Consider the following 21,225-nt stretch of genomic DNA (forward strand, 5'->3'; position numbering starts at 1 on the left):
GTATACGTCAACAGTGAAATGACAAATTGTTTGAACTTGCGTTCAACTACTACAAGGCGCCTCTCTTTTCATATTCCTTTCCATTCTTTTTCAGAGACTAAAAGGAATCGCATCATGTTTGTCTCTACTGTACCTAGTGGTTCATTTGCCTAAACTCATAAATTTGTTAGTGATTACACATCCATCTGTATCAATGAGTCTCCTACCCCCTTTGCCATACATCAATAGACACACATATCAGAAATTGAAATTTATGTATAGATGATGCTTGAGTAGACCATCACATTCAATTACACTCGGTATGACCAAAGTAACCACCTGCTAGAGTAGGGACAAGCACCTAATTCATTCCACTAGGTGGCGGCGGCCTTCAACAATAGCTAATGGCAGATGCCCATCAGCTTCACCGTCAAGTCCCCATTGTCCAAGTAACTAAGATATTCCCATTATCCCACTGTTACCACTAGCAAACATTCATGGCAAAAACAAGGGCCTGGTGGGATATTCTCTAGCGAGGTGTTCAGCCCTGATTCAATTCCCACACCAAGCCAAAGCCACTCAACTTTTCCCCTTCATCCCTCATCTGCAAATTCACCCAAACCACACAAAACTGACCGAGCTGCCAGAGGAGCGTATTTTCTAGTCACCATTCTATGTCCACAGTCACCTTGAAGCACTCTCTTGACAATGCGTGTTCCTGAAGTCTTCGTAGCCCTCGTCGGCGGCGCATCCGCAGTGCTTGGCTCCCCGGTTCCCCAGACCACCAATACAGGCAACAGTACTGTGTATTCCTTCGCAGATAGCTGCAACGGGTACAAAGTCAACCAAATTGGCGTGGACGTTTGGCTCAGTGCGTCCTGTCGCAACACAACCGGTGACTGGCCGTATTCCCAGATCAATCTCGACCAGTAAGTGCAAGTCCCAGACACCACTGCTCCATCCTTTCATCCATTATTCCATCTTGTATCTCCGCACCATTTCAGTAGATGAAATACACGTTTGGTCTATCTAACCGACTTCTCTCTTGCCTCTCTCTAGCTGTATCGCGAACAACAAGGGTACAATGGAAGCCCGTGAAGACGGCTACTTCGGTCGGACCTGTGACAGAATGGTCATGCACGGGATCCCGCCCGTCCTGTATGCCTTCTGCAACAACGGTCATGAGGCTATGGAGACGGTCCTCGACATCGGTATGTACATATGTCGATGAAGTGCATTATAACGTATTCCGATTGTAGATGTCAGATACTAACGAATATTATGTGTGACTAGGAGGTTTCGTCGATAATGACAACGGACATTTGCACTGCTTCGGCTACTATGGGGAGGCGTACTAGAACAAGGAGCACAAGTCAGTGCAATTGAAGTTCTTCCTAAGGGGTTCAATTATTGTACCTGCTATGTTAAGCATGCAGAGTGAATTCAAAACCATTGCAGAGGAAATTTAAAAGGCCACTTTCTGCTGTTGATCTGCCATTCCTTGGAGAAAGGCATCTGAGTCCGAAGTTAGATTTGTTTTCGATAATCGGGTTGTATAGGGGTCTAACTAGATAGATCAAATCGCCAATGTTGCGCAATTGCAGGGTTTCACATCATACTTCGTAAAGTGAACAGTTGGCATATCTCGTCCGTTGGGTTAGACCTCTATTTCCTTTTTGCAAGCCAGTGTGTGACTATATATCAACACTTCAAGTTGGCCACTCCCAAACGCCTCGAACTCCTTCCCATGAATTGAAAGCAACGAGCATCGGCCTCCTTATGAGCGCTTTTGGCCCATCTCTTCCATTCCTAGATCGTCCCAATCATCCCCCCATTCCCCAATCTTGCCCCCTATCCAAATTCCAGCAGCAGTTGCCATACTCGCAAGCAGGAACCAACCTTCGAACCACCTATCTACAAAACTAGGCTCAAGAGCACTTTCGAGAGCATCTCCTACGGCACTGCTGACCTCCTTTGGCAGATTACTTCGGAGGAGCAAAGCTGCGGATATTACATAGATAGCACTGATCTGTCCAATCAGTAGAGCAAGATTCGCCTGAGCTTGGTATAAGAGCCCAGGGGTCCATTTTGCGAACAGATTGAAAGTTTGTAGAACACTGTTCGCGCTTGCTGCCAATATGACCCCGGATAACAAGAAAGAAATCTGCCTTGCCCATGCGATCTGGTCTAGTTTCGGATCCCAGTGTTTGGCTAAAAGCCCAAGAAATCGGTTGATTGGATCAGCAGAGGAAAACGAGGCTGTAGGATAGTATAGGCGGCGGAAGGTCGTGAGAGTAGTAGCTAAGACTCGGTAGATGCAATATATACTAAAAGCATATGTCGGTACCAAGAGGATTTTTCCTACAGCGGTTGATGCACGTTCAGAATTGGCTTGTCGGGAGCGTAAAGCATTTAATGAAGATGCCAAGTTTGTTTCCATGGTCTCTAACCCGGCAATCTCGAGACGTAAGCTACGTATTTCTGCCGCATCGCCTCCGCCACGAAAGCTGCCGATGAACTTGGTGACGAATCCTGACTTTTCAGAACTTGTGGCATCGTTGATTTTACGTTGCAAGGTTTGCAAGCGATGTCGTTTAGTCAAAAGCATCTCATTGGTCGCATCCAACCCTGCCTGCTTGCGAGCAATATCAGAATCCGAAATGGGCATTCGTGAGGCTTTGTTTCCAAAGGTTTGCCAGGGCGATGATACAGAGGCAAATCCTGACAAGAGTGCCATGAGGGAGATACCAATAACACCAATGCGCTCAAGACATGCACGGGCTAGGCTATTGGAGGATGTTTCCGACCGGTTTGCCACCACTTGGGTACCAATATGCATGATTTCATCCTTAACAGGGACTAAGTTCCCTAGCGACCAGAATACAAATAACCATGCGCTAAAGAGACTGAATTGAAGAACCCAGGGTATTCGAGGTAGGCGGCCTCGGGCGGTCCGTTGGAAAGACCATCCCGATCCAGCAATAAGCGACTGAAGTTCCAGGAAAGGAATTAGAACAATGAGGAGAAACAAAAGTGTAGGAACCGTGATGCGCAATGCGGTGGCTCGCGCATGAGGGCTGACCAGCTCGGATATCTCACACAAGATCAGCTCAGCCAGAACAGCCGCTAACCCAATGGTAGTGGCAAACGCGCCAGCTGCGACGCGTCGGCGCAGTGATTTAGCACCATGCTCAGCATGAGCTTGCTGCAGGGCCAGAGGCGCATCGGAAGGAAGAAAGTGGTCAGCGCCGTCGCGTGAATTGTGAATGCGAGCTAGCTGTGGAAAGATATTGCGCAAAACGATAGCGGACACAAGAACGAATGTTAGGACGAAGGGAGTCAAGGATATCGTCGTTGACAGCACCGAGTGGGCAGCGACGCCCGGCGCTGTACAGAGACCATCGGTGCACTCTGCAACTCGCATTTGGAAAAGGACTTAGGTGGCGGCGGTTCTCGCACGAGGGAGCACGTATATAAAGGCCGTCGGCGGACAACGTGGGGTGGGCGCGCGGACGGAACGAAGCTGGAGCGTGTCCAGGAGGGTGACGTGTCTTCTCTACCGATATCAGGCTTAACGATACATTTGGAGATTCTTTGGCATATTGGCAGCAGATGCCACTGAGGCAGGACGTGTACGCCTGGGTGCAGAGCTTGGACAGGCGTCGACAGGGACGAGGGTGAAGCACGACGATGGTTGAAGACGATGCCGCTACACCCTAATATCACTGGTCTCGGACGAGGATGACGACGACTGGCTGCAGATGAGACGAAGTGGGGTTGGAACGTCTCACTGGGCTGAGAGCATGCAGGAACCGGCCCACTTCTCGGCCATCGTCATTTACCCAATCCTCGTCAATCCAAATCCAAACTTGGCGCTAAAACACGGGCCCAACATGATCCCTCTGCAGACCCTCTGTACCTAGGTACCTACCAGGTATCTGCTCTTCTGTGCTCTGTATCTGCTCTGTACCTCCGTAGCGTAGCTAGCACAGCCACAGATCCAAGCATCTCTCAGCCCGGGTACCTAGGTACCTAGGTACCTACAGCATCCACCGCTCTGTGGCTGTAAGTCAGAGAGCTCCGAAAAAAAGTTGACCACGATTTGGACGACAATTGCTGCTTGATTTCTCCCGCCCTGAAGGAGAGAATCATAGAGCACCACAGCGCCCATAATGACGGTGTCTAGCAGAGGAGGCAGCATCGCCGCAGCCTTGTTAAAGAGTATGTGTCTCTGTGTGTGGTGTTTTTATTCTCAACTGCTCGGGAGCGGTTGCCCCATCAAAAAGGATATTTGACCCAACGGAAACATAGCTAACACTCAATAACATATTCAGGACAAGCAAATATATGTGCCAGCTGTAGAAATGTTCAATTACGTCCTTACTCGGCCGTGGTCGATGCTGCAGCTATGGCCGAGGCTCATCACCTCAAACCTACCGAATCACACCCACATCCACCCGTCACAGCATCGCGCCGAGCAGAGTACCGAATAAGGAGCGGTGCCATTCTTACGAGAGCACCGCTAATTACCCGTGCCCTCACTCCCTTCGAAAACGCCTTCTTTTTCTACCAAAAGCGTCTAAATGAACGATTAGTGCTACCCTTCAGACACACCCTTTACTTCAAAAAGGACACCGCAGCAGACCTCGACTGGCGGATCAAATTCGAGGAGCGCGGAGAAATCGCGGCTAAAGAGCTAGGCCGCTACTATGCCCAAGGCCGTAACGCCTGGAACGACGAGCTACTAGTTGGTAGTACCTTGAGCAATGAGGAGCGTGTGCGCGAAATCCTGCTTAAAGATGCCGAGTTGCGTGTGACGGAGGATGGAGAGGAGGCGCCCCCAGACGAAATTGTCCCTGTCGAAAGGCCAATGGACAGAATCACCGAGGCCGACAAAACAAACGATATACGGCGGTTGGACCGCTCTTTGGACCGCACTCTATACCTAATCGTCCAACGGACAGATGGAACGTGGCATTTCCCAACCGAGGACGTCCCCACGGACGAAAATTTGCATGAGGTAAGCTAAGTATATCATTCCAGAAAATAGAAGAGATGGAATAAGACTCATAACGATGCAGACCGCCGCAAGAGCCTTGCAACTAGCAGCCGGCGTCAACATGAACACATGGATGGTGGGACGCGTCCCAGTAGCCCACCTCGTCAAGCACCCCGAATTCAACGAAGACACATCGCTGAAGCAGCGCGGCGAAAAGACTTTCTTCCATAAAGGAAGAATCATGGCCGGCCAGGCCGATTTGAAAGGCAACAAGATGGGACTAAAAGACTTCAATTGGTTAACCAAGGATGAACTTAAGACCAAACTTGATAGAGATTATTTTAATGCTGTCAAAAATATGATGGCAGACAGGTAGAAGGGGGCAGAGCGTCGGGTGCACAGCGAATGACCACAGTCTGGGTATGTTGTCTACTACCCAATCTAATGTATGACCAGTCGGGCAAATACCTACCAGTGTATCTATGTACTGTATCCTATCACTGTACTTACGATTATCATATACGGATAAAAACATAAGGGCTTAGGAACAGATGTTCGGGGCCCAAGGACATACATCTTCGGCTAATTCTGCTTCCAAGCCTCTATTTGATACCATATTTGGCTCTAGGTAGCCTGTCGTGGCAAGGCACTGTTCTCATGCTAAATATGGATTCGCGTTCGTTTGCCTCTGCTAAATCACGCATGGTTTCCTAGTATATAGTCCAAAGGCCCCAAAACGGCTTGTCATAGATAGGCCCGTTCCGGTCTAGTCTGGAGAGTTCTAGGACTATTCAGAAGCTGGCATATTTCAGCCGACAACTTTGGAACCAGAGTCAACTTGAACGAGAGTATATCCGAAACAGACTGTAGCCCCCATTCCAAACTACAATGATAGCGGAAAGAGTTTCGAAGATCACTTGAATTCACTCTCAGACACGAGTGGCCCAGTATCTATCGACGGGAAGAGCTGTTAACCCCTAGGAAATATGGCTTTATGGCTCTACCACGGTCATCTACAATGTCTATATGGACTCTCAGGGGACCGGGATGGGCATAAGCCACCTCGTACGTAGAAACGTATTCGTGTTATACACCGACTAAGATGTTGATGTTCGCATATATAATTCGGAGTTGAGAAGCGGTGTTATGTGGTTGGCATTTAGGGTCACCTCATATTACATACGTGGTGTACTCACCTGTCTCATTCAACGCTTCTACACATGAGATCTAGAATTGGATAAGTTCCAAAAGGTATAATACTGTCGAAGCTGATTAGTTGACAACAAGGTACCGTCCATGCTTATATTGCTCATGGATATCTTCCATTACAACGCGCTTTATTTTCGGTTTGCCGACTATATCGAGGAAAATTAATGCGTGGCTGTAGAAATTTCTCCGCGGTCTCAGGTAGGACTACTCTACAGCCGGAATCAATAGCGAGATCATGTATTTACATGTTTTCCTATCTTAGCTACTATATAGGCCTTAGTAAATGTGGTACTATAATGGCTTGAGTACTCATACGAGACCGTTTATGAAACTTGACGAACGTAAGCAGATTTGAATATTACGAATCGTCGCTGTTGCTGCTTTAGCCTATCCTTGAGCTGTAATTTTGAGTTGAGCGTTGCTGTTGACTAGAGGGTTGCTAGTCATCTTGGTGCTGATTGTCATGCATCTCGACATGACTGCATGCTCTAGAAACTCTAGAATTGTACACCAGAAGAGGTTCCTCGTATTGACTCCTTTTATGGCACTACAGTTACAGAGAAGCTATTCGATTAGCAACAAGAATGAAGGCAGCATGAAACAGGTAAAGCCAAAACAGGGTATCAATTGACCGAATTGGACGCCGTCAGTGGACACGAGAAGCTATTCATCTCGACTTGTTGACAATTCGAAGGGAGATGCAGGCAATACTGGGCAACAAATATATCTAATTCTGGGGAGCCTAATTCTGCTCCGTGATCAGATGGGAAACTGCTGGTTTCTTAAGCTATGGCAGTCATAGAAACGTTGACTATATACCACCGAGTCGCAAACAATCATCGCAGCGTGAATTTGCGGCAGCTATAGAGGTGTCGAATGGCTGCCGACGATTCGGAAGTGATCTCGGCATCAGCAATTGCCTGCAGCATCTTCTTCAATCGTCGTCATTGCTCCCGTCGAAGCATCTACGAATTATGGGTTCCATTCCCAGTACTATCTTACGCGCCTTAGATCTTCAGACAAACTCGCATATAATTAGTTCATATGAAAATACACTTGACACTTCCAGATGACTCTTGGGACGGTTTGAATTGTAAGAGAGCAATGAGGTGATGGTCGTAGGAGCTTTCAAAGCTGCATCTTCTCTACATAATGTAGAATTGCCTTGTCCAGGAGAAGAACAAGAATCACCGGGCTGGGAGCTCTGTAATTGGCTTAACAGTCCCACGCCCCCTTGCAGGCCACATAGTTAGTGTAAGTAGCCGATACCTCCGCAGAGATATGCATGTAGTGGGTACTTAATGTAAGTCTCAAGGCACTACAAGACCACCGTAGGTTAGGAGGTAGGTAGGTATAGGTACCTACCTAGGTACACGTGCATGTACCCAAGTACTGGGCCGAGGCACGACGGCATGCAATCACCGGCTGACAAGAGCTTCTGGACTTGTGCAAGTGCAGCTTGTTGACTTTATTTTCTCCTCTCGCCCAACTTGCCGTCGCTTTTGTGCTTGTCGGTATGTTCCATATGCCACAACAACACCCTAAACGCCCATGACTGTGTCCGTCTCAGTGACTATCCCGCAATTTGTCTAAACATTGCCTTCTATTTTCTGTTGTGCTGTCATGTTCAATTACTCCAGCCGCCTGTAGCGTCCATGCCAGTGTAGTCGACTCCATCCTACACCACCCCAACCGTGACTGTGCGGTCTCAAGCAGCTCATGGCGCTCGATGGTTCCTTCTCTGCCACTCTGAGCCCATCGGGCTCAGACACCTTCGGATCCCAACTGCTATCAAGCTCAATATCGTCCCTCGTCCCGTCCACAAATCCACGCGTCGCGCCGTCGCAAATATCTAAGACATATAGGCAGGCGTCGCAGCTATTCCTTACGCGTCGTCTGCCCGAAGCTTTGTCAACTCTCCTCCCACTGATCACGCCCTCGACCGAAGGGCATCAGGCCGATGGTTCAAGAGAGCCTGCACCTGTCGTAAGGGCATCACGGGCTACTAGGATCAAAGTGTGGAGCTTGTATCTGACCATACTCAATGCTGTCTTGGAATTGGACTCTGAAGAAGGCAAAGACGCCTTCGGAACGCAAGAATGGCGGACGTTGTGTCAGAAGGTCAGGAACGGCGATGTTTGGGAGGAGGTTGTGCAGTTCGGGTATCATGGTGTTGAGGGGGATGTTGATTCTGATGTTGTCATAAATCTGTGAGTCATCTATCAGCTTGCACCATTTCACTTCCAGATGTCTACTGCATGGGATAGCTATGGGTCCAAATAGTTGCCTTGATGGTGCCATGAGAACTCTCACTAACCAATCCTCAAGCGCAACGCTTCTGCTCTCGCATGCTCGATCTCAGGTTGTGAACCAGAAACGACTTGAGAATTATCTGGCTGCTTCAAGCACCCCGAATCTGGATATCTCCAGGCAGTTGGAAGCAGCTCGCTCATATAGACCCACGTCGCGAAGCGGAAGGTCAGCATCAAAGGGAGCGGCCAGTGGTGCTGATACACCAAGAGATCTCAATGCAAGAGTCAAGATCCTTGAGTTGTATACTTTGCATGTATTGCTAAGAAATAATGAATGGGATTATGCAAGAGAGTTCATCAGTGTGAGCTCAGTGCTTGACGAAGAGAGGCGAGAGGCGTTCTTGCAAGCTCTTCAGAGCCTCCAAGAAGAACAACAGGCACAGCAGCAAAGAGAACGGGAAGAGCAACAAAGACAGGAGGACAGTTTGAGAAGAGACATCGAAGATGCACGGCGACTGAGAGCAGAAAATGAAGCTAGGGAGCATCGTCGACTGGAAGAGGAACGCGTAAAGCGAGAAGCGAGTGAGGTCGATTACGGCATTGAACAGTCGCCACATCCTTCATCCCCAAGAAAGGCACGGAGTACCAGCAATGGCTCGGCTTTGTCGAAAGCAGCCCCGTCATATTCGTCTACTTCCAAGGCGAAGAAGGCGACAGCGCCCCCTAGCTTGGGAACGAGAGCCGCTATGGTTATAGCAAATCTTCGAATTGTCATTGAGCAGTTAGGATCCTCGCTTAGAACGAATCCCATGCTGCTCATGAGGCTGATGGCCTTTATTATCAGTATAATAGTAGTATTTGGTCGCAGGGATCTCCGAGAGCGGATAAAACGGATTCTCGGGTCAGGATGGAATAAAGTGAAGCAGACTGCAGGAATGGGCGTCAAAGTCTCCTACATCTAATCTAATTAAGGAGTAGATGGGTGCCGTTAGCCAAAAAGCACTACGCAGGTTATACAACGCGGCATAGTTTGTAGCATCCTGTATATCATGGAATGATTGAATGTATTATGATTGAGCACTATCTAGTGCTAAATGGGCAAGTTGATATATCGAAACTCGTAACGAGTTATTATTCCCTTACCAGCGATGTATTAGAGGTATCATATTGATTCCAAACAGACCTGAAATCTCCATAAACGCCAACGTGAATGCAGTTCATAAGCAAACGGTTGCTTCCATTCTAGCTCGTCAGTTAAATCATGGCTCCCCTAGATTATAGTAAACCACGTCCCCAATAGCCCAGACCCGGGCAACATAAAGGCTAATAACCTGTCCGATTTGTTTTCTTTTGATAGAATAACTATAACAAGGAAGCAAAGGTTTTAGTTAGCATATTACCCAGCGATGTTCACAGGCCAAACAAGACAGGAGGTTGGAAAACTCACGTCTGTCCGCGAACTTCCGAGATTTATGATCTTGGGGCACCCATCGCGATCCTTCTCGAGGCGTGTACACTCGAAGCAGTAGAATGCGTCCGATATTCCTTCGCCACCGCATACCACACACTTGTTCTGATAGTTGCCGAAGCTGCACTCGTCACAGATGCGAACGAGCGTCGTGGGGCGTACGTATGAGTCGCAGACAGGACACTTGCCGTCACATTTGTCGCATAGACGGCCGATCGCGATGCCAGACTGCTTGCGGCACATTACGAGATCGCTGTTGCGTATAAGGTCAGCATTGTCTACTAGGTCTAGCATGGGCTAGATAAAGATGCGTGCATGTCGGTTAAGCAAGGGAGCACTTACGGATGATGGCGCGACATGCTGTTAGCCCTCTGTAGTTCTTGGCCTGACCTTGATGAAGATGATGCCTACTGCGGACAAGCTGCAAAGATCTAGAATGGCGCGTGGAAGCGAGCGTGGAGAATGATGTCGGAGGGCTATTTATATTGGTACCTAGGTTATGGCGATAGTGTTTAGGATTTCTCAGCCTTGCCACTTGTTGTAAGATAACTTTTCTTAAGGCTGCATGCCGCAGCTCCAGTGTAGCTTTGGTGGGGTTGGGGCGAGGTACCTACCTACTTAGGTAGGCCAGGAACTTGATTTTAGCTTAATAAGTATATCTAGTTGACTTACGGTGAGTTATGTACCGAGGTCGGTATGCACTTTTCCACTTCTCTTTCAGATTACCTACGTTCTCGATGCCTTCTTTCTACATTTTCCAACTTCATTATTCTTAACGTGTCACTCCATATTGTCGTCAGTGCTTGCAGTACCTATCAAGACGGCTCGGGGAAGCTTGGTGGCGCAGTACTCCAGAACGTTACCCAAGTACGGGCAGGCGTTACTTGGGGGTACCACTGTAATCTGTACTCTCTGTACAATGTACATGGTAGTGGCATCTTAGGAATGGATGGGTTGGTTTGCGACACCAACTACCCAGACACTCGATACTATAACCTCTGCCTGTGAAGGCAAATCTTTCACCACTTGTCCCTTCCCACGAGTGACGACTTCCCTTCTGCTATTGTAATTGTCAAATATTATGGATTAGACGGACTTACTGATCGCGAAACGCCCTCGGGCAATACCTTGAACATTTTAACTTCTAACATCAGCCTCTCAGTGTCATATTCACAAGCCCTTGACTGCGCCGTTTCCTTTGCCCGCGATAAGACCATGTCAGCTATGGAGGAGTGAGTATGAATGGAGATTCCCTCTTGCCCTAGCCGCGGCTGACCAGAATTTCAATCACAAGCTCCCTAGATCACCATGCCATTGGCAAGATGGCTGATCCCGACTCTGAGTCCATTGTAGATCGGAGCCAAGATCCTACCATGGCCAATGCACAACAGAAGCGCAAGGCTTCCTCTCCTCTTGCTGCAGAGGACACATCTCCCAGCTCTACAAAGAGAAGTAGACCAGAAAGCAATCATACCGATGAGCGACACGAGTCTCGACCCAGGTTCACGAGGGAAGCAGGCCCAGACCGGCGCGAGATGGCGCGTCAGGAAGAAAAGAAGCGTGGAAGACGGTTATTAGGTGGTTTGATGAACACTCTTAGCCAAGCCAGTGCCGGCCCCCAGCACAGGAAGCGTCAAGACATTGAGCGACGACAGCAGGCAAAATCTACCCAGCAACGGGCTGAAGAGGATCGCTTTCGCATGCAGAAACTTTCCAAGCTAGAAGCCGTGCGCAAGGTTGAACAACTCAAATTCGACGAGCAAGTTGTACGTTGTCCATTGTATTGTAGCCTTTCTTGCTGCCTGAGGCCCCCAACCGACAAGGATGATTCATCGCTTACGAGAATGCAGATGAAAACTAGACACAACGATATGCTAGCTAAGGCCCGTTACTTACAAACCAAAGCTACACCAAGGATTGTAAGTTACGTAACAACTTGTTTTGCACGATTTCTGGCTCAGTACCAACTAACAGTCGTATTAGTACTACCTGCCATGGGAGCTCACCAGAAGGCAAGAAGAAGCAATCAAGCATCAGATCCATGAGGCTGAAAAGATTATTGACAAAGAAATCTCGGGGTTTCAAGAGCGCAAGAATCAGCGCCTCGAAGTCTTGGGCGTTACTGAAAAGCCATCTTTGAACAACAAAGAGGAAATAGTGGGTAAACTTATTGATGAATCACCTACTGACAAGTCGCAACCTGTTCCTACTAATCGTCCTCCTTCACGCGCTACTAATAAGGTCGGTCCCGAGAAAGAGTCTGATAGAGTCGATGATGTTATGATAGAGGAGGACGAAGATACTGTTATTTACTGACCGGATTGACCTTTTCATGAGGGCGTTGCTAGTTTATTGTGTACTTCGAAAGGAGTTTTGGGCGCCTCTGGTTCGTTTGGTGTATACGGGATCGGGAACGTTGCGCGTGCGCAAGTCCCACGAGTTGTAGGCTGGTAAGAGCAGTAGTCAAGATTACTGACAGATTTGCGTACCTGACAAAATGACCCCCCTTTTGCTTTCGTCTTTGCTGTGACCATCCAATCTCTTGAAGCGGCGATACAACGCCGCTGGCTCCCGGCCCCCGTGATCCTGCGGCTTACACCGCCCGTATTTGGGCGGCTGCTAAATCTTCCCCACACCACAGTCCAACAGAAAAATGCAAGCCTAACCGGGATATGTCTAGTACATATAAATCTGCAGATGTAGCTATAAGACTAAAATAGAGGAGTCTTGTGCATGCTGTCACCGAGAGGCATGGGGTTAGTTCCCTCAGAAAGGCAGCTGCGATTAGTCAATATGTCCATGTCTCTGGGAGCCTCGGGTCGGTGTCATATGTAGGCCAAGTTCGGAGGTTCTTCCTTACTCGTAGCACCACAGCACGGCGCAAAATCTAGCCGCCCGCATAAGGACGGACCTCGTTCTAGCGGGCTATGGATCGCCTGATTTGTCAAGCCGGCTTATGAATTCAGGTTCTCGTATAAAAAATAATTCCTTGTGCCTCCCCTCCTTCACCGTCTTTATCTCAAATTCCCCCCTCTCTTACCCCTTAATATCTGTTTTCCAACATCTCGACCATGGCCTTTGATGCAGGGTGAGTGACATGATAGACGCGATTCAACAAGCTGTGTGTACATCTTGGTGTAGCTCAATTCAAATCTTTGCTCTTTATTTCTGTTTCGCGTGTCTACGCCGTCATCTTTCATCGCTCTGTTGACGAAGCGCTAATAACTTTACATGAAGTGTCCTGGCTGCGAAGGGAGAGGCGGTGGACTGCCTGACTCCTAATGATCCCCGGGTTGAGCACAAGTTCGCTGAGGTGGGGGGCTTCAAGTATCACTACATGTTGGCAAAACCGGCTGAGAAGCCAACGGCGACGGTATTCCTTATCCATGGCTGGTATGACGATATACCCCTCAGATCATCGCGTGGAAGCTCACTAGCAATTCTAGGCCAGATCTTGGTATGGGATGGCGCTACCAGGTCCCTTACTTGCTGTCCATGAACCTACAAGTCGTTGTGCCAGACATGCTGGGTTATGGACAAACCGATGCGCCAGACTCGTATGAAGAGTACAGAATGAAGAACATGACAGCTCATATGGTTGAGATTGTGAAAAGTGTCACTGACCAGCCCATTATCCTTGGTGGACACGATTGGGGTGGTCTTTTTGTTTGGTAAGCCATGCGACTGCTATATACGCTATTCGATTCTTGTCCGCAACTTGCTCCTCAAATTATCGAAGCGCTAGAACTAACAACAACGGGTAGGCGCATGGCGCAGTATTACCCTGAATTGATCCGATGCGTCTTCTCGGTCTGCGTTCCCTACCTACCTCCATCTTCAGTGAGATTGGCGTTGCCAGATTTAGTGGCCAAGATGCCCAACTTCACATACCAGCTGCAGCTTGCAGGCGGCAGGGCGGAAGAAATAGTAGCGAAGTCACCCGAGCGCGTCCGCGGGTTCGTCAACGGCATGTTCGGCGGCAAGACACCGGAGGGCAAGCCGGTCTTCTCCGTCAACGTTGGTGTCCTTGAGGAAAACATTGACAGCATCGGCCAGAGCCCGATGATGAGCAAGGAGATGACCGATTTCTACGTGCAGGAGTTCTCTCGTCACGGCCTCCACGGCCCCTGCAACTGGTACCGGACGCGCGAGCTCAACGGAGATGACGAGGAGGTGATGGCGAAGGACTCGTTCAAATACCCTATGCCTGCTATGTTGCTCATGGCAGACCAGGATGCAGCGCTGCCCGCTTGGATGGCGAGGGGTCAGGAACAGCACTTTGCGGCGAGCCTCAAGCTGGAGACGCTTGAGGGTTGTTCGCACTGGGCTATGATCCAGAAGCCCGCTGAGGTGAATAAGCACATTGGCGACTTTATCAAGGGCATTTTAGGCGACGAGATTAAGCCTACTCTATAGCTCTAGAGGCTCGAGGTATGAGAAAAGGAAAGCCGGTACGGTAGCGAAACCGATGAAACTCAGGTTAGGCCACCCCTCCAAAAGGGGGGCGTTTGCATACCCCGTACCTGAATTTACTGCTCAGTACCTAATCTAGATAGAACCCAAGCTTAGTATTTGGCGAAATGCTCGACTAATTAGAGTGATCTTGATGTATCAGTATCAATGCGCCATCCACGCTTACCTGAGCACCTAGCAGATGAAAAGAGGACGCACGCCTGGGTCTATATTTACGAGGAGTTGTGAAGCCAGGTAACAGGCTACGACTTGAACTTTAGCACACATCGCTTGATGCTTTCTACTCGCTAGTACCTTAGGCATCTAGTAGTAGGTATTTAATTATAATCTACCTACTCTGTAGCTGTTACTTCCATTACTTCCGGGAGAAAACCAGGCGCCGTGGTTCGTTTTCCCCAAATGCTATTGTACAACCGTTACCCATATAGGTAGGAATGCGTAAGCCTTCTACCACGTAGCGAATTGCGCCTCACTCATGACGTCTCGCTGACCCGCTCAGTTAAGCCATCGAGCTCAGCATTAGCAGGCGGCTTAAATGAGCCAAGTTGGATAGGTATCTAACGAAAGCTATGAATACCATGCTGAGATTCTAGATGCCAGGACTACTTACATCTATATGAAAATGTACATAGCTGGTTTTCACATGTACAGATAGGAGAGGAACGAACTGCTTTGATACAAAGTGCTGTTGGAACATGTTAGGGGCTGAGCATCTACTACCTAGGTAGGTATAGTATTTTGCCTTAACTAATACTTAGGTAGCCTGCAGGTACAGGCAGCCGAAGTACTATGTAAGTGTACAGCACAACTCGTCCAATATCCTACGTGACGATAGGTAACTGACAAGCCCTGCAATGTACACTAAGACAAACCAAGGCGGGGCTGAGCTGTTGGCACACGAGGCACAGGCACGATGATGTTAACGTTGGGGCCAAGTCCCAAGAGGCGACAGAGAAGAGACAATCAAGACAATGAAAAGAAGAAGAAGAAGAGGTGAACCCTACCTAGGTAGCGACCGCCTATCCAATCAGAGCAAGGCGGCACCCCAGCAGCCCCAGGTACTGCCCAGGTGTCTTTAGCCCCTGGGTGGCAGCGTGGTAGCGCGGTACGTTTCGTTGCAGTAGCAGGTACATCGTAGGGGCTGTGCAGATTGAAACAAAACTACGCTGCGCTATGAACACGGGCTGGCGTACCTAGAATTCGACTTGCCTACCTACCTATGGTACCAGTAGTTGCGAGGTAATCAAACAGCCCGTCCCAGGTACTGCCAATCTGCTCTGGACATCCTGCTCCTGTCTTTTTTTTTTTTTTTTTCTCTTGATCTTTCTATCTCTTTTGCACCTGCATCCCGACTCAAAAGATTGCATCGGATTGAAACCCTCTACGCTGAGATTTAGACTTTTGACAACCACGGTGACGACATCTGCAGCGCTGGTGTTGGTTGTCTTGGTTGACGTGTGTAATATCGCGCCTTCATTACGGGTATCCGAACTCACCCAGCCCAGCCCAGCCCCGTTTAGGCTGCTTAATCCTACCTCGATTCTCTTACAGCTACGGGCCTGAGCATCTCGTATTGCATGCTACCCTCTTTTTATCGACACAGCCATAGCCTGGCTTTCTCGCTCGCGACAGAATCCGCTCCGTCCCCCTCTAACCATCGACCATCGACCACTGACCACCGAACCGACCACTGACTACCTAACAATCATTTTCCAGCTTGTCTCGAGCTGCCGCTTGGACCGACATCAAGAAACCGTGTCGGTTTCAACGCCTTCCGCAAACAAGCCGTTGTTACCTTTTCTCGTCTCCCATGTCTTCCATTGCTATCCCTGTGTAAGCTTCTGCATCCCTTGGCGACATGGCCGGAAGGGCGCCTCTTGGAGGCTCTTCTGACTCGAGAAATGACCTTCTCCTCGACCTCGACGACCAACCCACCTATGGTGGACAGCGCGCTCACGTGAATGACGACGAGTTGCTTCGCTCGTATAACAACAATAACCCTGGTAACGAATTCCCCTCGCGCCAGTCTGTTTCCTACGATGATTTCATTGGTGGTACAAGTCAGACAACACACCCTAGCGTGAAGAATCCTCCCGCTGGGGCTCTTGCTTCGGGTCTTCGGCCGCCCTATATGGCCGAAAGCGATAGACAGTATAGTCAAACATCTGATTTGAATAATTACCGAAGGTACGCAGACGACTTTGACGATTACCCCGAGGACGACCAATCATACTACCAACATGGTGGAGGGTCGATAAGCGGGGATAACACGATGCGCCGCGAGAACGCCCGGAATCGCAATAGTGTGTTAGGACTTGGTGGTGGGTTCTTGGGCAAAGCGAAGAGCATGTTGGGGATGGGGCAGGGCTACTCGGAGATGGACCTTCCCCTAACAGACGCCGGACATAGACGGGCAGATTCGTCAGCTGATTCTTCACGGCAAGCAAAGCAAAACAAAAAGTTTGAGCTGAAGAACTTCAAGTTTGGGTTTGGGAGTGGCAAGCCAGATCCTTCCACATTAGGTCCTCGGATCATACATCTCAACAATCCACCTGCTAATGCAGCGAACAAATACGTCGACAACCACGTCTCTACCGCCAAATATAACGTCGCCACCTTCTTACCGAAGTTCCTCATCGAGCAGTTCTCTAAATTCGCTAACGTTTTCTTCTTGTTCACGGCCGCGCTACAACAGATTCCTGGGCTATCACCGACGAATCAGTACACCACCATTGGCCCCCTTATCGTTGTTTTGCTGATTTCTGCGGCGAAAGAGCTTGTTGAAGATTACAGGAGAAAGCAAGCAGATAGTGCTTTAAACAATTCGAAAGCTCGGGTGCTGAGAGGGTCGAACTTTGAAGAGACAAGATGGATCAACGTAGCGGTGGGGGATATTGTGCGTGTTGAATCTGAAGAGCCCTTCCCCGCCGACATGGTGCTTCTTGCAAGTTCAGAACCCGAAGGTTTATGTTATATCGAAACAGCTAACCTCGACGGCGAGACAAATCTCAAAATCAAACAGGGTCTTCCTGAGACGTCAGCGTTGGTCAGTCCCGCCGAGCTGAGCCGGCTAGGAGGCAGGGTTCGTTCTGAACAGCCTAACAGCAGCCTCTACACGTACGAGGCGACGCTAACTATGCAAGCTGGCGGTGGAGAGAAGGAGTTGCCACTGAATCCAGAACAGTTGTTGCTCCGAGGCGCTACCCTTCGAAATACTCCGTGGATTCACGGTATAGTTGTCTTCACAGGCCATGAGACGAAGTTGATGCGCAACGCAACAGCTGCCCCGATTAAGCGAACAAAAGTTGAACGACAACTCAATAAGCTCGTGCTTGCATTGATCGGATTACTCTTGATTCTCAGCTCCATCTGCACCATCGGCGACTTAGTATACCGTGCTGTATCAAACGACTCAGTTTCTTATCTCGAGTTGGATCCACTGAATGGTGCTGGTAAAGTTGTTGAGGCCATCTTCAAGGATCTTGTTACATATTGGGTACTCTTTTCGTCTCTGGTTCCAATCTCACTGTTCGTCACGATCGAACTTGTCAAATATTGGCATGGCATACTGATCAACGATGATCTTGACATCTACTATGATCAAACAAATACACCAGCCAACTGTCGGACGTCAAGTTTAGTCGAAGAACTGGGCATGGTCGGGTTTGTCTTCTCCGACAAGACGGGCACTCTGACATGTAACATGATGGAGTTCAAACAATGTTCAATAGGGGGCATCCAATATGCGGAAGAAGTTCCCGAAGATAGGCGAGCCACTGTCCAGGATGGTGTGGTAGTGGGAATCCATGATTTTAAGCAACTTCAAGAAAACCTCAAATCGCACCAGACGTCCGAAGCTATCAAACACTTCTTAGCTCTTTTAGCTACTTGTCACACTGTTATTCCTGAACGGGATGAGAAAGGCGGTAACATCAAATATCAAGCTGCATCACCCGATGAAGGGGCTCTCGTTCAAGGCGCTGTGACCATGGGTTATTCGTTCCTTGCGCGCAAGCCTCGAACTGTCATTATTGAAGTCGATGGTCAGGAGTTGGAATATGAGCTTCTGGCCGTATGTGAATTCAATTCCACGAGGAAACGTATGTCTACTATTTATCGCTGCCCTGATGGAAAGATCCGACTGTACTGCAAAGGTGCGGATACTGTCATCCTGGAGCGCCTCAATGATGACAACCCGCATGTCGAACAGACACTTTTGCACCTGGAAGATTATGCCTCCGAAGGTCTACGAACCCTCTGTTTGGCAATGCGGGAGGTTCCCGAAAACGAATTCCAAGAATGGTATGCCATGTTTGACAAAGCTCAAACAACTGTAGGTGGAAACCGAGCCGATGAGCTAGACAAGGCCGCCGAAATCATTGAACGTGATCTATATCTACTTGGTGCCACTGCTATTGAAGATAGACTTCAAGATGGGGTGCCAGAAACTATTCACACATTACAAGAAGCCAATATCAAAGTCTGGGTTTTAACTGGGGATCGACAGGAAACCGCTATCAACATTGGTATGAGTTCAAAGCTCCTAAGTGAAGATATGATGCTCCTCATTGTCAACGAAGAAAACGCAGCTGCTACACGCCAGAATATCCAAAAGAAACTAGAAGCTATCAGGAACAATGCCGAAGGTTCGGTGGAGATGGATACGCTAGCTCTAGTCATTGATGGCAAATCCCTCACTTACGCGTTGGAGCCTGAGATGGAGAAAATGTTTTACGACCTTGCTGTCATGTGCAAAGCCGTCATTTGCTGTCGTGTATCGCCACTCCAGAAAGCTTTGGTTGTAAAGCTGGTTAAGAAATTTTCCGATGAGATCCTCCTCGCTATTGGCGATGGAGCGAACGATGTGTCTATGATTCAAGCAGCCCATATCGGTGTAGGAATCTCGGGCGTGGAGGGTCTTCAGGCAGCGCGATCTGCCGACGTTTCAATTGCACAATTTCGATTCCTGCGCAAACTGACGCTAGTTCACGGTGCTTGGAGTTATCACCGGATCAGCAAAACAATCCTCTTTTCCTTCTACAAGAACATTGCCCTTTACCAAACGCAATTTTGGGTGAGTCTATACTTTTCTTAATTGTAATTTCCGTGGACTTCCGAGAGGGTTGAGCTAGCGATCTTTCATCCCTCATGATACTCGCCATACATAGCTAATATTTCTCAGTATGCCTTTCAAAACGTGTTCTCCGGTGAAATCATCTACGAATCATGGATGCTTTCCTTCTACAATGTATTTTTCACTGTCTTGCCACCTCTCGCGATTGGTATTCTGGATCAGTACGTGTCTGCCCGCTTGCTTGATCGGTATCCACAGCTGTACACGGCAGGGCAACGCAACGAGTTCTTCAAAATCAAAACATTTGCTGCTTGGATTGCAAATGCCTTCTTCCATTCTCTAATTTTGTATATTTTCTCCGAACTTATTTGGTACGGCGACGGCGTTCTCCGTGACGGGACAATCGGCGGCCACTGGCTCTGGGGCACGGGTCTATACGCCTCGGTCCTAGCAACCGTCCTAGGGAAGGCTGCGTTGGTCACGAGTAACTGGACAAAGTACCATATAATAGCGATACCGGGTAGTTTTCTCTTCTGGTTTGCTTTTGTCGCGGTCTATGGCACAGTTGCTCCCATGCTCAATGTTTCAACCGAACTGCGCGGAATCATACCGGTGCTTTTCACGAGTCCAAATTTCTATATTCAGACGATATTTTTACCTCTCGCTTGCCTTATCCGAGACGTGGCTTGGAAGTACGTCAGGCGAATGTACTATCCCCGAAGCTATCACCACATCCAGGAGATTCAGAAGTATAATATTCAAGACTATCGACCAAGGTGATTTTCCACTCACTCTCATTCCCTTTTTATCCGTGCCGTCACTAACCTTGGACAACAGGATGGAACAGTTTCAGAAGGCAATTAGAAAAGTTCGCCAGGTGCAGCGAATGCGAAAACAACGCGGTTACGCCTTCTCGCAGGCCGACGAAAGCCAGACGCGTGTCATCAACGCCTACGACACAACGAGGGGTAGGGGACGATATGGAGAAATGCCAGCATCAACCGCGCCTCAAGGCAGGTAGCCATTGGTTTGATAGGGTGGCTATGCGTGTATAACGTTTTACTGGAGTCTGGTGCTATGATGACGACATCCGGGTGTATTATTTATGGCATGAGCTGATATTCCAGGCTTAATCAGAATTGGGTGATAAATTACATTTGTCTTCTTTTCACGAGATATCTGATTTGCGGTCCCTTTCTGTCTTTGTCTCTCTGGCCTCGCGGTGTTATTGCCCATGGCTCTTTGCAAGTCTTTCTACGATGAGTTCAGTTACCACGGCCGGCCCTTCTTATTCTAGCTAGATGAGGGTAGAAGACCCCAATGAGAGAGCTGTAGCGTGATCATCACAACGAGGCGAGATCCATTCTTGAATGAATGACAGCATCGTAAAAAATACCTTTAGTTTTCACTCTGCGCTATGAAGACTCGTTAGTGGCTATTTTCGGCCTTCCATACATGCTGACATATCAGTTATCGAAACATTTCTACGATTCAGACTGATCATCGCGTCAGTTGCTATGCCTCGGGTTTTGCATCAACTAGAAGTCGGTTGTCAATTCTCACTAGTAATACCACTATTAGTGCTTAGTATATAGCAATAGAGTGCCTCTTGGGACGATGGCCAAGGATATTGTATTAGTCAATAACGGATTATCCTGTCACATGTTTATTGACACTATAAATCTAGGTACTACACGTATATACTTAATGAAGACCATGGATAGCATAGCCGAGAATTGTTCAACCCGGGTGCGTATAGAATCAGGATATC

The 21,225-nt window shown here is 48.6% G+C and overlaps 5 protein-coding genes across 5 annotated transcripts; 4 read left to right on the forward strand and 1 right to left on the reverse strand.

Moving 5' to 3' along the window:
• Positions 1-413: 413 nt before the first annotated feature.
• Positions 414-1,547, forward strand: F5B22DRAFT_163311 (uncharacterized protein). Its single transcript, XM_047969257.1, has 3 exons — positions 414-908; positions 1,039-1,190; positions 1,273-1,547. Exons 1-3 carry the CDS (start codon positions 688-690, stop codon positions 1,335-1,337), a joined length of 438 nt encoding a protein of 145 aa, XP_047835881.1. The 5' UTR covers positions 414-687; the 3' UTR covers positions 1,338-1,547.
• Positions 1,295-3,763, reverse strand: F5B22DRAFT_163301 (Abscisic acid G-protein coupled receptor-domain-containing protein). Its single transcript, XM_047969256.1, has 3 exons — positions 1,548-3,763; positions 1,396-1,494; positions 1,295-1,333 (listed from the first exon to the last, which is right to left on the reverse strand). Exon 1 carries the CDS (start codon positions 3,401-3,403, stop codon positions 1,757-1,759), a length of 1,647 nt encoding a protein of 548 aa, XP_047835882.1. The 5' UTR covers positions 3,404-3,763; the 3' UTR covers positions 1,295-1,333; positions 1,396-1,494; positions 1,548-1,756.
• A 105-nt stretch (positions 3,764-3,868) lies between these two features.
• F5B22DRAFT_163314 (39S mitochondrial ribosomal protein L46-domain-containing protein) lies at positions 3,869-5,903 on the forward strand. Its single transcript, XM_047969258.1, has 3 exons — positions 3,869-4,200; positions 4,314-4,999; positions 5,061-5,903. The coding sequence occupies exons 1-3, from the start codon at positions 4,152-4,154 to the stop codon at positions 5,352-5,354; spliced, it is 1,029 nt and encodes a 342-aa protein (XP_047835883.1). The 5' UTR covers positions 3,869-4,151; the 3' UTR covers positions 5,355-5,903.
• A 2,003-nt stretch (positions 5,904-7,906) lies between these two features.
• F5B22DRAFT_632991 (uncharacterized protein) lies at positions 7,907-14,323 on the forward strand (the record flags this gene model as incomplete). The annotated part of the gene is made up of 9 exons (XM_047976772.1): positions 7,907-8,397; positions 8,516-9,386; positions 9,866-10,069; positions 11,230-11,673; positions 11,758-11,826; positions 11,891-12,211; positions 13,167-13,300; positions 13,354-13,578; positions 13,672-14,323. The coding sequence occupies 9 exons, from the start codon at positions 7,907-7,909 to the stop codon at positions 14,321-14,323; spliced, it is 3,411 nt and encodes a 1,136-aa protein (XP_047835884.1).
• A 1,166-nt stretch (positions 14,324-15,489) lies between these two features.
• F5B22DRAFT_586276 (uncharacterized protein) lies at positions 15,490-21,110 on the forward strand. The gene is made up of 3 exons (XM_047973541.1): positions 15,490-19,454; positions 19,563-20,230; positions 20,292-21,110. Exons 1-3 carry the CDS (start codon positions 16,239-16,241, stop codon positions 20,473-20,475), a joined length of 4,068 nt encoding a protein of 1,355 aa, XP_047835885.1. The 5' UTR covers positions 15,490-16,238; the 3' UTR covers positions 20,476-21,110.
• The last annotated feature ends 115 nt before the right edge of the window (positions 21,111-21,225 follow it).

The sequence above is a fragment of the Xylaria bambusicola genome (genome assembly GCF_022495145.1).
Source record: "Xylaria bambusicola strain CBS 139988 unplaced genomic scaffold F5B22scaffold_2, whole genome shotgun sequence".
Taxonomy (NCBI): domain Eukaryota; kingdom Fungi; phylum Ascomycota; class Sordariomycetes; order Xylariales; family Xylariaceae; genus Xylaria; species Xylaria bambusicola.